Genomic DNA, 18,266 nt, shown 5'->3' with positions numbered 1-18,266 from the left:
GATCAGCCCTTGTTGGCATTAATCGTTTGGTTTTCCGGAATGAGCTCGTAATAGAGGACTCCCATACCCACTTTTCATCGCTCGTCACAATTTGTTTTGAAAAAGGAATGTTTTCATTACATTTAAGTAGAGAATCGCATGTGGAAATACAGTCAAGAAGGTTTTTTTTCGCTTAACTTATGTGGAACCCAAACATCAAAGCGATTAACATAACCAAACTGGTGCAAATGATTTTCAACGCTTCATTTGGATATTTTGAGTATGTCGGCTGTCTCCCACATGGTATAGTGTTGATTGTTCTCAATTAATGTCTCAATTTGATTGCTATCAACTTCAACTGGTCTACCGGACCGTGGAGCATCTTCCAGCGAGAAATCTCCAGCACGAAACTTCACAAACCACTTTTGATATGTTCAGTCAGTTACAGCACTTTCTCCATACACTGCACAAATCTTTTTTTTGCATTTCAGTTGCACTTTTACCTTTCTTGAAGTAATAAAGCATAATATGCCAAAAATGTTGCTTTTTTCTTCTATCTTCAATATTAAAATGGCTACACAAAAATTCACCAATTTTGATGTCTTTTTTTTTTACTGCATGCTGATATGACACCTGTCACATACAGTCTAACAAAATTGTTTCAAATGAAGTTAAAGACAACTAAGTGCTAGTAGAGCCATCTTGCGGAAAAGACCAAGTGAACCTTTTGGCCAACCCAACCCAGTAGAACCCCTTATAGTTCCAAGCTGCTTAAGGCTTGGGGTAACTTTCTTATTTCCTAGTGCCCAAGATGTGAATGGTTGGGCACTTAGTGTAAAGCTTTCAACCTAATTTTGGCCTTTCTTCTATATCACATGGTTATATTTAGGAGCCCTGGAATTAACAAATGAATTTTTCATTCCTAAGGCATCCAGTCCTTTTGTCTATTTGTTTGTAAGGAAGGGGAAGATAAACTTTGGCAGGTAAAAGTGGGTGGACTATTCTCATCTCATTCCTAGTCGAAGTATCTGACATTGATTTCCAAGGCTTAATTAAAGTGGTATGAATCTGCTCTGTCTTGTTCGATTTTGATCTCTAATATTAATATGGTGTGTCCCAATGCTTATATCTCTCCCACAAAGTTGTGTATCGTTTGTTTCTGATTTTAATTGACCGTCTTTTCAACTCCATGTGGTCATAGCAGATATGATTGTTTCCGGAGAATTTCTGAAGCGGAGTAGCAATGAACTTTTAAAAGTTCTTACTGGAGATGACTTGGATTTGAAGAAGTGATTCCATTTGACTCATTCATCTCAGGATCATTGTGGGTTCTAAGTGGAGAACTTTAGCCAGCGTGACCAAACAAGTCTGTAACATGATTGTTGACAAGTGCTTCCATGAGACAAGTGAAAGCTTTTTCATTTACGTTTCTAATTCACTTGTGCTAATATTGCAACGCTTAATAGCTTAGGTCTTCTTTCCATTGTGTTTTGGTGTGGATCATTTTGACTGTGTAGAAACTAACATTTCCCCTTATATTTTAGCCCTTCATATAACGGTTCTAGATTTTTAAAAAAAAATATCTCTAGAGAACCTGGCAATATAAAGAATTAAGTAAACAGAGATGAATAAAGGACTTTTAGCTCTAAAAAATCTCTGTCTTTCACAAAGATTTTCTGAAACTCCATTCTTACTGACTTGAGAGAGCATTGTCTCCTAATGACAGATCTGACAGACTAGTTCCGGTCATGTGTCCATGTTTACCAAAATGTGAATTTCTCCTTGACTGTCCCTGGTTTGATAATAGAAGGTAGGAATGGATGAAGAATGAATGATCCCAAAACATTGTTACTGTTAGAGAAAATCACATAAACCACAATCCCAGAAGAAGATTCCTGGGAACTTTTCAATGTTAACTCTAGAAATTTTGAATTGGCGTTTATAAGTGAATATAAAATTTAAATGCAGTTATTCCTGGTATGTGGATACTCAGCAGCCACTTGGTCCCTGGAGGGCTTACGGTCCCCAGATTTATATTCCCAGACAGATTCCGTAGATGCTTCCTTAGCCCATCCCCAGCAGGGACCTGTTCATTGCCTCTTTCAACTTAATGCAGAATTTTCAGTAAATGAAATAGAGATTAAAGAACTTCTGCGAGTATAATGTTCCTGTCGGCTAACCTCCATCTTTATTATGCTGTTTACTTTAACTTCATACTGATTACTGTAACTCTTTTGAAAGGATTCAAAACATAACCCTCAATTTGCTTAACGTCTAAGACGTATTAGTGAGCTGGACACGCCTTCAAAATTTTGTGTCCGTCTCTTTGTTAACAAGTTTCAGTCTGGATTTTTCATTTCACTCTTTGCTTGTGGCGAAAGTCAGCTATGGACTCATTCCGCTTTTGACTGTTGCTGTATTTTAAATGTTCATATAGGAAATTTATAAAAATAAAATTGAAAATACAATTATTTGTAATCTTGTTTCCACAAATAGAATGGAATTAGTTCCAAGAAAGATATAAATGGCTTAGTTTTGTTTTTGTTTTTTTTTTTCTTAAACCTTTTTTCACTTTAAAGATAATAATGGGCTTTGGGCCAAGATATGAAAGTTTATTATAGAACTTGGTTGTTTATTTTCATGCAGAATAGATACTTTCATACCAGATACTTTCATACCAGAATAGATATTTTCATACTTTAATTTTAAAAAAATTAAAGCTGTGGGGAATAGTCTTGTCTGGAGTGGCATAAAATGAATGTAGACCCCCCCAAAAAGAAAAAAAACCTTGTATCTAATTTTAATGGGTATGAAAATTCTTTCTCATGGATCGAGTTGTGTCCGCTGACCTTAGAGGGAGAAGTATGGGTTTTCTCTTCTATATCAAAGATGTGGTTTCGTTATTCTGAACTGTGATAGGTCTCTGTAGACCTGTGTGCTTAGAGCATTTAACTCTTGTTGGGAAGAACTGCTCAACAGTAACTGTTCCAAAGCAGATAGTATTTTGTCAGACATTTTCTAAGATTTTAGTGGCTCATGGCAGGAATACTCCTTATAAAAGATTAATTAGTCTCAGTTTTTGGGGGACTATTTACCACTTAATGATTCTTAGTGGTTAGCTGGGAAGCCATGATTTTTTAAAAAGAGACGATTCAGTGAGGCATTATTTAGGTTTTTCTGTGACCATGGTGAGTACCTAGTAACTTCAGAAGCCTTTTCAACCAAAATTATTTTGGCTACATTCTGGGGAGTTCTAGGACAAGCCAAACAAACCCTCTCTCGTTGAAACAAAAAAGGAAGTTGTCACCTGGACATTCGGTTGCTCTTTCAGTCACTGGACTGACTGGACATTGGGCAGGAACAGAGGGAGGCGAGCCCATCAGAGCCAAATTGCCCCAAGAGCCAGTCCCATAGGGTCCTGCTGCTGGTACTGCTGCACCCTGGTTGCCACTGCTTGAGCCACTGCCCCTATGGGCACTGGACACTTGCACTGCTCCCCTGATCCGGGGCTCCATTGTGCCCCACGGCTGCTGCTGTTGGACAGGTTCTCCTTTAGCCCTGCTCCTGTGCATCGCCAGCCCCAGATCTGAAAGCCCAGAGCGTGTGTGTGCAGTGGTGCTGTGGTACCTCATTCCTGTGCCCTGCTGATGTAGGGGTCCGCCTCCACCAGGACTCATGGTGGAGAATTCTCCAAATGTAAGAACACGGTGCAGACCCTAGGCACACAAAAAATGTCAGATATCCTCTCCAGGCAGGGCTAGTCAAGCAATTGTTCACGGATGGAAATGGACCTAAAACTGCTTCTTAGAGAAATTCTAGGGTTGCTCTTGTCGCCCATTCCGAGTGGCAGTTTGGAGCTGAGGTATTCTCCTACGTAGCAGAAGTGAATGTTTAAACCCTGGGGTTTGTTGTGGTTTTGTGTTTGATTTTCTTTAATTTGCTCTTCCTGATAATGAACTAGCCCTGGAAAAGGTTCTGTTAGTCTAGTAGATTCTGCCCTGAAACAGTGAATACAAACATTCCCAGCTGTGCTTATTTGAAATAGGAGCAGTCATTTTCTATATGTTAGTGGCATATGGTGCTAGGATTTTATCATACTTTCTTATAAGGAGCCAGGAAACTTTCTCTGCTTAAAAATGTGTGTTTATAAACAATAGGCTTGCAATGAATATTCCCATCTGTTGGGTAAACATAATTTGTGTAGGAATTCCTGTAATAGGTGGAGTACTTTGCCACTTTTTTGTATATCTTTTCCCTGGTGAGACATTAGACTAAAGAGACAGTACAAAACAGCATATGCCTAATATTCAGTTTTGTATCTGGTTCTCCCAGTTGTTTGAAAGCAGTGCTGTTTTTGTGCATTAGTACACAAGATCACTATAGAAATTTATAAGAATATAAAATCTATTCAGGATACTGCAAAAAAGGAAAAATGAAATAAATAACAATCATATAAATGTGGTTAGCTTGCAATGATGAAACTGCTCTTGTAGTTTTTCAAATATGTACTCAATAACTTGTGTTATTTCTTTTCCGAAAACTTTTATTGACTTTGTTTTAACCTAATCTCAAAACCCCTCCTAATTATAATCATAGTGTATAATAATCAAAGCTGCTCATCCGTCTAGTCTTGATTTGTAATTTAAATAGATGGCGTTGACTCTTTGTGTTCAGTTTGGTATTGTTCTGATTGTCTTCACTAATTAATTTTTTGTTTGAGATAAACCATTCCTCAGAATAGAATAAAATTTTGAAGACTGAGATTCAGCAGTATTTTTTCATAAAATATTTTATTAATCTTGCTGTAAGATCTCAAGATAGTTATCAGAGGGTAAACACACTCTGATTAATATTTGCTTAATACTGAATTACCTGTATTGTCCAAATGTTTCATTCACTTAAAAATTATGCCTATCAGTTCCTTTTTCCAGTTGACTAATTGGACATACTTGAATAAAAAGATGAGCAATTAGTTGAATATAAGTGATTTTAAGGTATGTGTAAGAGCTGAGCAAATAAAGCATACCATACTTGGTGCCTTTTACCTGATTTTTTTTTTTTTTTTTTTTTAGGTTTCTCTGATTATACTTTATAAGAGGAAGTATTTTTAAATTGAAGATAACTATTACCAGAACATGTTTTTAGAAAGGATAGCATCACTGTGTTTTCTCTTTTTTTGGAAAGTAGGCTCCTATTTGATTGGGTTTTAGCTCTCTTATTCTTTCTTAGGATAGGCACCCTCCCATGTGTGAAAATCAAGCCTTATTCTTGATTTTTAGTGAACATGGCTTAGAAACCAATTAAATGCACTCTTCTAGGTAGCATGAAAGGTTTGAGCTCCGGAGCTGCAGAACTCACATGAAGTGGTCCTCAGTTGTACCTCCTGCTTGTTCGTGGATTTAAAAATATCCTGAATTATAAAACTAACCATAAACCTAAACCAGGACTTTTATGGAAACCGTATCTTCTAGCTACTTTTTCCCCCCTATAAAATTTACTGACGTTGTTAGAAAGGCATTGATTTGAGGGATGGTTACTTATAGTCGCAGGAATGGAAAATACAAATGAAATAACCTCTCAGCCAATCAAGAAAGTTTTAAAAGTTAGTGTCAAGCCATATGTGAACTAAGGAAAGTGTGTAAATGGTGTTGGGAGATGTCTGCTTGCTGTGGGGACTGGAGAGGGGAGTTGTGCCCTGATGTCACTGCTTGCTTTGCCTGAATGCCACCTGTGTCTCATCCTGCATTGTTTGAACTTTGATGCGGAATGACACAACACATTATGTTAAGACCATTGCCAGTTGTAGAAATAATTTTTAGAAATTCTGAGAGACAGAATTATAAAAAAACATTGAAAGGTCTGGTTTACGTGTAATGATTTTTAGCTATTTAATAGTTCTTATTCATTCAGGCAGCTTTGAGTGATATCTATTGATACTACGTGATGGCAGAGGGGTACAATGGTGAACAAGACAGTTCCAGAACTAGCTTCATGTGATATTTACAGCCTAGTTGGAGAGACAAATAGCAATTAAATAATCTCACAAATAAATTGCAGTTGCAGTAAGTGTGTAGGTCAGGGAAGGCTTGCATAGATATTAGTTTATCAAAAATTAAATATTTTTGGTACTAGATACCAAAATATACTAGATGAGATGCCAAGGCTGGCTGCCTAGGTACGGAACCATTAACACTGCTTTTTGGTGTTTGGCAGGTATGTTATTCCATCTTTACAGAGGCTGGATGCTGGGTTTTACCGCTGTGTGGTTCGAAACAGAATGGGAGCCCTCTTGCAAAGAAGATCAGAAGTTCAAGTCGCATGTATGTGAACACTGAAAAGATCTACGAATGTTAAATAACAAAACACTAATCAAAATCACCTTTAACCATGGTGGGAGTTGAGTTTCTATCTTGGGTTCTATTTGGAATAGTATAATTTCTAAGATCAGTTGAGAGAGAAGTAAATAGCTAATGCAGCTGGTCTGACGATGTTCTGGGGCTAATGAGGTAAATGCCACTGTTTTCAATTCAATAGATAAGGCTCTGTTGAGGATTTAAAAAATGAGCAAGATGCCTTCTGTTTTATGAGTTAGCTGCTCTTAGCTTTTATCATATCCAGGTTCAGATATTTTTAAAATAAAAGATTAAACCCAATTAGTTAAAATTTTATCAATTCATACTCAGTTCTTTCCAGTGATTTGTTTAGAAATCCTTCAGCTGCACAACAAAAAGTACGTGGATAGCATGTATTAGTGCTGTAGTGAATTAATTAATTCTCTATTGGGCAGGCCATTTTGGAGAATGAAACCTTTAAAAGTAACTGGAGGGGATATCAGAATGCAGGGGCCTTGAATTTTGGTGTAGTCTTTAGGAGGATGTGGAGAGGGAAGTTGGCTGATGCAAAACATTTAATACTTTCCTAGTCCAAAATCTGTGATGGGTGGGGTCCATCTAAAATGGCATGTAGGCTTTATTATATTTTGAATTTACTACCAAAATGTCTCTTCATTTAAAAGAAAGCAAAAAGTGTTAAGAAATTTTAAATTACATATAAATATGTTATAATAGATTTAGAGAACTCTAAAAAGCTCCTAAATTGGGCTGTGTCAACCAGTGATGACAATATTTTCTCATATGTCATTCTGACCCCAGTTAAGGCTTGTGGTTTTCAGTGTTACTGTATAAAATAAAATAATTTCTAGTTATTCTAATTTTCTACGGTAATTACTAGTGACTGGGTAAGGTGCTGTTGCTATACATGTTTAGTTATAGTTTTAATTACTAGGGAGGCTTACATTTTTCTGAACTGTGGTGGTGAAGTCACTCAACTAAACCTGTCTGCAGAATAATTCAGAACTTTTATTCAATTGAATAATTGAAAACATAATTCATAAATAAAAAATTAAGGTCAATACCCAAAACATATTTGAATAAGCTTAGAATTTATTATATTTAATAAATTGTTTAATGTAATATCCTTGTTTCTATTCTTTACCTCTAGCACTAGATTTTATCTCTTTTCTCCTTCTCTTTGATAACAAATTTCACTTTACTTTAAAATAACCGTGCATATTTTCCTAATCTGTTTCATTTGTTTCATCTTTTCCTAGACATTAAACACTGCTTGTAACATAGTCAATAATTTCTTCTGAATCACAAATCCGTTGATAATAGAGATCTTTTATGGACTGTTCCAAATTTATATGCATTCAGACAAAATTGTAGTATATATGCCATATCAGTGTGTGTATACATATATCTGTAGCTAATCATAATGTGGAAATTTTTAAAAACTTTTAAATGGTACTGATTTAAAAATTGGCCACATATACCCACATTCTAAAGGCTGGGTTTTTTCCTGTGATCTCATTTTTTAAATGTTGTAAACCAGTAGCACAAAGACTGGAACAAAACCTACCTGCCCCAAATTAAGTCAGTAGTATGGGGTTTGGAGAACCCTCTAAAAATGAATCAATGGTTAAATATTTCTCCCAGAAGATCTTTTAGGGAGCATTCACCCCAGAAACAAAGAGAAGGAGAAACTGAGCAGGACAGCAGCGGGTGCCTGGGTAGAACCAGCTGGAGAGATCCGCGAGCCGGGGGATGTCTGAAATTTTATTATCGTTTCTGGGAAAATGCTTCGTGTGGCATGAGGATGCTTTTCCACAGTTTATTTCAATATTAAAATTGGTTGCAAACATTTCATTGTATTGTTGCAGCGACACAAAGACCCTGAAGTTCTGCTGACTCATGCACTTCGTGGGTACTTTGGAGGCACATGGCTTTGTCTCATGCTCCGCTTTACCACCCAGTCTGCACTCATCAGCATTACTGCGCGTCTCTGGTCTTACTGCTTAATTATAGCAACATTGGTGACTTTGCAATAAAATATAGTTATTTCCATCTTTGACCTCCCGCCCCCTCAAAAAAGAATTTTCTGAAACTTAAAAGGTCTGATTTTTCTTTGCAGATATGGGAAATTTCATGGATACAGATCAGAGAAAAATGGTCTCTCAAGGACATGCAGCTGTACTCAACTTACTGCCCATCACCAGCTGCCCCAGACCTCAAGTGACCTGGTTCAGAGAAGGGCACAAGATTATTCCAAGCAACAGAATGTAAGTTGTTCCAAACTTTAAAGTTTAAAATACATCTCATTACACTTGTTGGTACCATTTACATATTAAGTGTACCAATTAAACTTTGAAAAGACTAACCTGGTCTAGTAGACCTACCTCAATCCTTAGTAAACAGCTATTTTAAGACTGGCTTGGAAATTTTTAAGCAGTTTAAGAAAACTGTCATGTAATGTTATTCTTTAATATGCCGCATACCCTAACTAAAGCACCTTTACATACTCTTTATGGTATTTTTTTTTTCCGTTTTTGAATGCACTTTTTGAGATGTCATTTTCATCCTGAGTTGTGGTTAGCTCCAAGTACTAATTTAATGAGTGCTCGTATTTACTTATAGAGCTGTGGGGTTTTTTCCCTCTTCACTGAGCCGTGTTTTGATGCTACTTTCTCTGATGATAAAACAGTAATTACTGCTTATTTCTCTTTATCCTTTTATCCTACCATGACAGTTTTATTTCCTTTTGACTAATTAGTGGTTCACCCATCTATTGCAGAGTAGTTGCTTTGTGATTAGTTAAGCATTATTTCAAGGTGTTCTTGCCTATTTCACATTTAAGATGTTTATCTAATGCCAAACAGTTTCTGCATTTGGAGCTTTAAGTGATTAACATTTGGTATATATTTTATAAGTGGGCATTTTGCAATGTAATTTAAAGATAATATACCAAATATAAAGGCTTTGAGGATGGACATTTCTGAAAGAATTGTGAAATGCTATAAGCTTGGGCTGAACGTCAAATATTTATGCCATCAGATGGTTGCACTCAGACAAAAAAAAATTGTGAGAAGAAAATGCGCTTTTTTTCCCCCAAAAAGGATATGTAAAGGCAACTTGCTGAACAATTTTCAGATGTGCCTTCTCCCCACCTGAGCGTCCATGCAGCCCCTTCTCTAAGCCCAGCGTCCCCGCTCTTCCACTTGGGCGTCAGAGCTCTGCGTGAGCCTACACAATTCTTAAGCTTATTTAGCAAATGTTTCTGTTTTGGTTATTGGGAACAGGAAAAATATTGAAATATGTAAAATCCATATTTTAAGATTCTAGGAAAAATATGAATTACCTTGGAAAATGGGATAACTTCTATCCTTTTTCTTTATTTTATTAAAAGTTGCTTAGGTATCCACCTTTATATTCATTCCAACTATAACAAATGCCTCTGGAGTTGGGGTGAAACAAAGACGAGGATCAATTTCTCATTCTCTTAGAAGACTGTTAGGCTGAAAAAAAAGGCAGCTGAGAGAGAGTCTTGTGAAATATTCTGGAAGGTCCTAGTGTTGATCAAGCACAGTGTGGCTGGGCAAAGGTGGGGTGAGTGCTGGGGAAGAGTTGGTACAAGGAGGGGTGGGTAGATTGAATTAGGCTTCCTCTCAAACACTGGAGCTTCTAACATGTCAATGGTGGAAGGATTATTTTAACTCAGTAGCAAACAACTACAGAGTAATTCATTTGTTAACCTATGGTTTAGCTATGTTCGTGAAACAACATTTACTCAAGAAGTATAAAAGGATACAGAATGAAATAACTCTTAATTTTATAAGCTTGTTTTTTTTTAACCTGCAAGTTCTTGCTAAAGACTGTTTAATTCCTGGTGAGCTAATAAGGCAAAGACGCTAGTAGGGCTTTAACTTAGTGTCATAGCAAACAACTGGTCTGCTTACAACCATGAAGCTACTGATGAATCTCCAGTCTCAGTGGAATAATATGCCTGTATAGCTTTTTTCTTAAGAGATGAGATGAGGCTGATTATGGGTATTTACACTTTCTCAAGGCCCTTTAGTTTCTTATTTTCCACCTCGTCATCACCCCCATATGTATTAAGTACCTGCTGTGCAAGATACCATAAATCAGCACTTGCATGGTTTTCTCCACAAGTTTATGCATCATTCAAAGATGTATTACTTTACACATCTCATAAAGTTCAGCTTGGACATCAGATGGAAGGGCATGTATGCATTGCCTCTGCCCAGACGGTTGGCAGACAGAACTCAGATGGCATTAGATCTGTGCCACCAGGTATCATTTCAAAATGGAACGTCTGGCTCAAAGTGTTTCGCACCTGTTGAAACAGGTCAAGCCTCTCCTCCTGCTTTTAGCCTGGCTGTCTGAGGTCAGCTCCCTAACACAGGGGAGAGACGTACCTTTGTCATGGGGAGGGAGAGCCTCATCTTGCCACCCCGCCCCTGTATTTTTTAATATTATCTCGTGACCTTAAAACTGTGAGCTTTAGGCTTTTTCTTTCATTTTCAAGGGAAACAGTAAGTTTAATGTTCCTCAACTTGAAAAATTAGTTGAATAGTCTATTAATAATTTTAACAGCAGCTATTATTTATTGAGTACTACTTTAAACATATCTTCTGTAATCCTCACATTTGCCTTCTGAGGCAGGTATAATTAGCTATCAGAACTGAAGATTGGAGATGTTAAATGACCCACCCAAGGGCACACAGCTGACAAATGGCAGAGCTGCGACTCAAACCCAGGCCTTTCTGGCTCTAAATCTCATGCTCTCTTCTACATCAGGCTAATTCTTCTTTTCACTTTATTTTGCTGAACCTTCTTCGTGCTTTTGATTTATTTTCTCCTTACACTGCTTTCAACTTATTTTCTCCTTTTTTAGAACACCAGGTTTCAATTTGAAATGCTGTAGATTAACCTGCGTTTGCCATGAGCCACAGACCCGCACACACACACACACACACACACACACACACACACACACACACACACACACACACACACCCACCCTCGTCAACAGTGAGCATCCCTGCGTGTGCATTGTTTATCCTTTCTGTATTAGGTCTGTTGGTCCCTATCTTCAGAAATTTTTGACAAAGAGAAGGCAAATGTGGCCTTCCAATTAAGGCATGGACTTTATTAAATTCAGAGGTCTAGTGGGAGATGGAGACAGACATTATCTCGATCCAGGGATCATCAGGTACCTTAGCGCAGGGCGGATGGCAATAGGAGACGCAGGGGTGATGACCACGTGCGGAACCTGGCACCCTGTCCGGGGCGGCCTCCTTGTTCTTCAGCTACATATTGTTGAACGAAGAATAGACTGTGTAGGAAAAACAGCAGAAATTCATCATCATTTCCAGAAGAGTAGTGGTACCTGCTGGTGGTACCTGAGCTGCTTCACATTCACATGAGACAGGCTGAATGAAAAACTAACACAGTTCTGACTGCAATTGGGGCACTTTTTTTCATTCATTCACCAAGTCCTTGTGCAGGGCGTACTCTGAATAGACAGCAGTAAACAAAAGAAAGATCCTGTCCTCAGGGAACCTACATCCAACTGGAAGGAAACAGATGTCAACCTGATGAGTGTATGATATGCCAGCTCATGATACGTAGTAAGGAGAAAACAGAGCAGGGTGACAGAGTAGGGGTGCAGGATGGGGTGGTGGCCATTTCAGACATGAAATCAGAGAAGGCCTCTCGGGTACTAAACTATGAGCAGAGCCCTGAATGAATCCAGGGAGTGAGGCATGGGGGTGTATTGGTGAGAAGAGCACGTGTGAAAGCTCTGAGGGAGGACCGTGCCGGGGTGTTTGAGCAGCAGCAGGGAGGCCAGTGGGGCTGGTGTGGAGCCAGGGAGAGGGCTGGAGATGAGGTGATCAGGGCCATGGGGCCAGATTCCAGAACCAGATTACTTAGCCATAGTGAGGGGTTGGGCGTTTGCTCTGAGGATCTGAGCAGAGGAGTGATGCAATCTCACTTAGGGTTCTTCTATTAAGAATTATGTTGAGAACAGGGACTTCCCTGGGGGCACAGTGGTTAAGAATCCGCCTGCCAATGCAAGGGACACAGGTCCGATCCCTGGTCCAGGAAGATCCCACATGCCGCGGAGCAGCTAAGCCCGTGCGCCACAACTACTGAGCCCACGAGCCACAACTACTGGAACCCATGTGCCTAGATCCCATGCTCCGCAACAAGAGAAGCCACCGCAATGAGAAGCCTGTGCACCACAACGAAGAGTAGCCCCCGCTCGCCGCAACTAGAGAAAGCCCGCATACAGCAACAAAGACCCAACACAGCCAGAAATAAATAAATAAATTTATTAAAAAAAAAAATTATGTTAAGAACAGGCTGTAGGGTGACAGAATCAGAAGCCAGGAGGCCTGTGAGGGGTTTCTGCAGTAATTCAGGTGGCTCGGATCAGGGTGGTGAGAAGTGTCAGATGCTGATATATTTTGAAAGTTAGAAACAATGGGATTTCCCATTGGATTGGATGAGAGGAGAGAAGCCATGGGTAACTCTTAAGAATTTTGACCTTAGCAACTGATAGGATGGAGTTACCATTTTCTGAAATGGGGAGATGATTTGGGGTGAAACAGTGTTGTGTCTGTGTGTGGGGGGGTTGGTGGTGGTGTCTGAAATTCGTGTCGGACATGTTAAGTGTGATGTGCTAGTAGGCGGCCAAGGGGGTCCAGTCGTTAGATAGTTGTATATATCAGACTCAAGGTCAGCAAAGAGATCTTGGTTAAACTTGGGGGTTGTTGCTGTATTGATATTTATAGGTCTTTAAAGCTGTGTATGGACTACATAAGCCAGTTAGCGAAGCCCAAAGAGTTCCATCGTTTCACATAAGATGCCCTTGGCTGCAAGTTACAGAGGATGGCTCTGGCTAAGCAAAAAGAAAATATGTTGGAGTATTTAGAGAACTACAGAACCAGACCACCAGAAGGAGAGGACAGGGTGGAAACCAGGGCTGCTCCCGAGGCCCAAGGAGCAGGGAGCAGGGCGGCACTTCCATGGCCTCCCAAGGACATCCAGGTCCTAATGCCTGGAACAGTTGAATTTGTTAGGCAACATGGCAAAGGGTGAAGGTAGCAGACTCCATAGGGAACTAATAAGGTGGGGAGGTGGGACAAAGGCACCGTCTCAGGCCAGGAGCTTAACAGTTAAGCTGAGGGTCTACACCCATGACCTGCACATGCCAGGCTCGGCAGCTCTTTCTCTCAACATCTCACCTTGAGGCTAGCTAGTGAGAGTCATGAATCCCGTACTGTATACGTAGGTCCTGTCTCCGCCAAGTGATTTCCACCTCCCCTGGGTATTGACCCTCTAAAACGTCTTTGTTTTTATAACTCTTGTCTGGCCTGGTGTTATGCAGAGCAGAAATGCAATATTGGAAAGTCTGAATGAATGAATGAAGAAATGTGAAGAAAAATCATGTAATATATCTATAAACATCCTCACCAAAAAAGGGAAAAAAATGGCACAACAAACCTCAGGAGAAAACGGTGCTGATGAAGGAGAAATATATCTTGGGAAAGCAAACAGTATTTTGAAAGAATTGAGAATAAGTTATACTCAGAATTATGAATTGGTAATTATAGGTTTTATGTATCTGAGAAGATGAAAAATGTGCATGTTTATTTTTCTGGTTTACTGAATCCGAACAGTTAGTTTGCTGTCTTTGGGTATCAAAGATGATTATAGCCTTGTCTTACAAATATAGTCTAATTTGATAATAAAATTGTTCTGTTATTTCAGCTTAGATATATGTTCTTTGTTTCCTTATATTTCTCAGAATATGAAATGTGAATGTTGATGTCGTGCAGTATTTCTCTGACCTCCGGGAGGTAATTTATGTCGGCAGTTATCAGATTGGGACGCAGAAACTTGTCCTGTGCAATTCCATTCTTCTGCCTAATTGCAGGCTCTTGTGCTCAAACTGCATCCTGTAGCCTACCTGACAGGAATGTGTAAGCACAAGTGTCCTGGCATGTGTTTTCCTAGGAATGCGTGGTTTATAGATTAAATATTTCAAACCTCCAGTCAGCTTTGTGAGATGACTTGCCAGGAGTGATCTGAATTGTGAAGTATGGGCAGCAAACAGCATCCCAGGTGACTTAGAAACGGTCTGACTCATGATTGTCCATGCTTAAATACTTGAACATCCATTAACCTACTACCATTTCATTTCAATTGCTGCAAGAAAGATTTGTTTAAATTAGCACTTGTATTGGAAGTCACCACTTAATGCTTGAATGAAGTAGATCTGGTTGTAATAATATTTTTATAGTTAACTGGGTTTTCAAAATAATATGCTTTTAAAATTTTTATATTATGTTTTGTAGGCATTTTGTGAATGTTTATAGAGTATGTCTTTACGTGTGAATTGAGCCATATTTGGTATAAGTAAAAAAGACTAGGAGATGACGGGCTCCAGACCTGCTTCCACCATTAATTCTGACCTTGGGAAACTTACTTACTCTCCTTTGCCTCCATTTTCTCATGTCAGAAATGAGGAAGGTGACATGAAAGACCTCTGAGGTCCTTTCTGGTGTTCACACCAGCGATGCTCATGGGAGGGTGCTCAGGGCCAGGCCTGCCTCCCCCTCCTTCCTCCTCCCTGCACTCAGTAGGTACTTACTGAGCACTTGTTTTGTGCCAGGCACTGTGGTAGCTGCTCGGGACAGGACGGGGCCTGAGGACATCGAAGCTTCTGCCTTCACTGAGTTACGGCCCAGTGTGGAAATAGCTTAATAACCAGGGCTCTTTTGGGGGTAATGAAATCTATGAGGGGAATGGAGGGCGGGACAGGAGAGAACTGAGCGGGAGGGGAGGGAGGTGGACACCCTGCCTCGAGTGGTCAAGGACGCCTCTCTATGCAGGTGACATTTTAAGGTGACACTTTATTGAGTTGTCATTTACATACAACACAATGTACAGATTTTAAACACACAGGTTGATGAATTTTAACAAATGTGTACGCGGATGTAATCACCATCCTAAGCAAGTTTCCTAGGGCAGTTCTTACCCCTGGTCCCTGCCCCGCCCCACCTGCTAATCTCATTCTATTACCGTAGGTTAGTTTGCTTATGCTAGAATTGCTTATAGATAGAATCATGGCATATGAACTCTTTTGTTTCTGCCTTCTTTCATTCGACATAATTTCTGTGATAGTCTCGAGGTGGTATTAATAATGATTGTTATTAAATATTTTTTGAGTACCAGGCACTGTTTTAAGTGTTTTCTCTATAATGATTCATTGAATCCTCACAGCAGCCCCATGGGTTGTACTGTTATTATCGTCACTTTGCTGAAAGGAACAATGACAGAGAGAGGCCGGCAGCTGGTTAGTGTTAGAGCCTTTGATTCTTGAGCCCACACTTTGCCTCTGTGCTGCACTGCTCTCTCGGGCTCATGTCTGAAAGATGCAGCCGTGCACACATCTAGAGGACCAATATTCTGAGCACTGGGGCCACATACATGCAAAGGCAAATACAAAGCCTGTTGTACTTGCTAAACTGTTGTCTGGTGCTTAGGGCCTTGTGAACAGCGGGCAAAGAGAGTGGAAAGAGAAGGGGCCCAGAAAGGAAATGGGATCCTGGAGGTGCCAGAATCTGGAAAGAAATCTGAGTTTTATTCCATATACAGTGGGACGTCTTTGGAAGAGTTGTGGTTTTATTCTTTGGAAAATTTTTCGAAGTTGTGCTAAGATATATATAACATGAAATTTACCATCTTAACTATTTTTCACTGTAAATTCAGTGGCATTAAATATATTCACATTGTTGCGCGGCCATCACCACCACCAATCTTTGGAACTCTTTCATCTTGTGAAACTGCAGCTCTGTCCCCATTAAAGGATAACTCTCCACTCCCCCCTCCCCCCGCTCTTGGCACCCACCCTTCTACTTTCTGTCTCTCTGAATTCGACTCCAGTGGGTCCCTCATATAAGTAAAATCATACAGTGTTTGTTTTTTCCTCATTTTTAATTAAACTTAGCATTTTGAGCTAATTGTAGATTCACATACAGTTGTTAAGAAGTAATACAGGGAGATCCCATATGCCCTTTAAACAGTTCCCCTACCTGGTGAGGTCTTGTAGAGCCCTAGTACAGCATCACAGCCAGGTGAGACCTCGTAGAGCTGTGGTGCAGCATCACAGCCAGGTGAGGCCTCGTAGAGCTGTAGTAGAGCATCACAGCCAGGTGAGACCTCGTAGAGCTGTAGTAGAGCATCACAGCCAGGTGAGACCTCGTAGAGCTGTGGTGCAGCATCACAGCCAGGTGAGACCCTGTAGAGCTGTGGTGCAGCATCACAGCCAGGTGAGACCCTGTAGAGTTGTGGTGCAGCATCACAGCCAGGTGAGACCCTGTAGAGCTGTAGTAGAGCATCACAGCCAGGTGAGACCTCGTAGAGCTGTGGTGCAGCATCACAGCCAGGTGAGACCCTGTAGAGCTGTAGTAGAGCATCACAGCCAGGTGAGACCCTGTAGAGCTGTGGTGCAGCATCACAGCCAGGTGAGACCTCGTAGAGCTGTGGTGCAGCATCACAGCCAGGTGAGACCTCGTAGAGCTGTGGTGCAGCATCACAGCCAGGTGAGGCCTCGTAGAGCTGTAGTAGAGCATCACAGCCAGGTGAGACCTCGTAGAGCTGTAGTAGAGCATCACAGCCAGGTGAGACCTCGTAGAGCTGTGGTGCAGCATCACAGCCAGGTGAGACCTCGTAGAGCTGTAGTAGAGCATCACAGCCAGGTGAGACCTCGTAGAGCTGTGGTGCAGCATCACAGCCAGGTGAGACCCTGTAGAGCTGTAGTAGAGCATCACAGCCAGGTGAGACCCTGTAGAGCTGTGGTGCAGCATCACAGCCAGGTGAGACCTCGTAGAGCTGTGGTGCAGCATCACAGCCAGGTGAGGCCTCGTAGAGCTGTAGTAGAGCATCACAGCCAGGTGAGACCTCGTAGAGCTGTGGTGCAGCATCACAGCCAGGTGAGACCCTGTAGAGCTGTAGTAGAGCATCACAGCCAGGTGAGACCTCGTAGAGCTGTGGTGCAGCATCACAGCCAGGTGAGACCCTGTAGAGCTGTAGTAGAGCATCACAGCCAGGTGAGACCCTGTAGAGCTGTGGTGCAGCATCACAGCCAGGTGAGACCTCGTAGAGCTGTGGTGCAGCATCACAGCCAGGTGAGGCCTCGTAGAGCTGTAGTAGAGCATCACAGCCAGGTGAGACCTCGTAGAGCTGTAGTAGAGCATCACAGCCAGGTGAGACCCTGTAGAGCTGTGGTGCAGCATCACAGCCAGGATATTGATGTTGATACACTCAAAACACAGAACAGTCCCATCACCACAGGACCCCTCACGTTGCCTGTTTATACCAACAGCTACTTTCCGCCAGCCTTTGTCCCCACCCTAAATCCTGGCAGTCATGAATCTGTTCTCCATTTCTATAATTTTATCATTTAGAGAATGTTCTATAAATGGAATTGTGCAGTCTGTAACCTTTTAGGATTGGTGTTTTTCACTCGGCATAATTCTCTGTTTAGTTCAGGTTACTGCATGTGTGAGTGCTGGGTTCCTTTTTATTGTGTAGTTTTCCATGGTGTGGACATACCACAGCTTGTGTAACCCTTCACCAGGTGAAGGACATTTGGGCTGTGTGCAGTTTTTCACCCTTATGAATACAGCTGCTGTAAATATTCTTGTACATGTTTTGTGTGAACATGTCTTCATTTCTCTGGGATAAATGCCCAGGAGTTCAGTGGCTGGTTATATGGTATTTGCATGTTTAGTTTTTTTAAGAAAATGCCAAATTGTTTCCAGAGTTACTGTACCTATTTATAATCCCACCAACGATGTACAAATGATCCAGTTTCTTTGCTTCCTCACTAGCATTCAATGTTGTCACTATTTTTTTATT

At 40.6% G+C, this 18,266-nt stretch overlaps 1 protein-coding gene across 9 annotated transcripts in view; it reads left to right on the top strand.

Annotated features, from left to right (window-relative positions):
• SDK1 (sidekick cell adhesion molecule 1) overlaps positions 1-18,266 on the top strand; it is an 829,158-nt gene that overhangs the window by 303,694 nt on the left and 507,198 nt on the right. For all 9 annotated transcript variants that reach the window (XM_082362848.1, XM_082362846.1, XM_082362847.1 and 6 more), the window contains exons 3-4: positions 6,193-6,299; positions 8,449-8,596. In XM_082362848.1, coding sequence (XP_082218974.1) covers positions 6,193-6,299; positions 8,449-8,596 — 255 coding nt within the window. The remainder of the gene's footprint in view (positions 1-6,192; positions 6,300-8,448; positions 8,597-18,266) is intronic.

The sequence above is a fragment of the Balaenoptera borealis genome (genome assembly GCF_965194805.1).
Source record: "Balaenoptera borealis genome assembly, chromosome: 16".
NCBI classification, from domain to species: Eukaryota; Metazoa; Chordata; class Mammalia; order Artiodactyla; family Balaenopteridae; genus Balaenoptera; species Balaenoptera borealis.
This window is presented reverse-complemented; position numbering and strand designations above follow the sequence as displayed.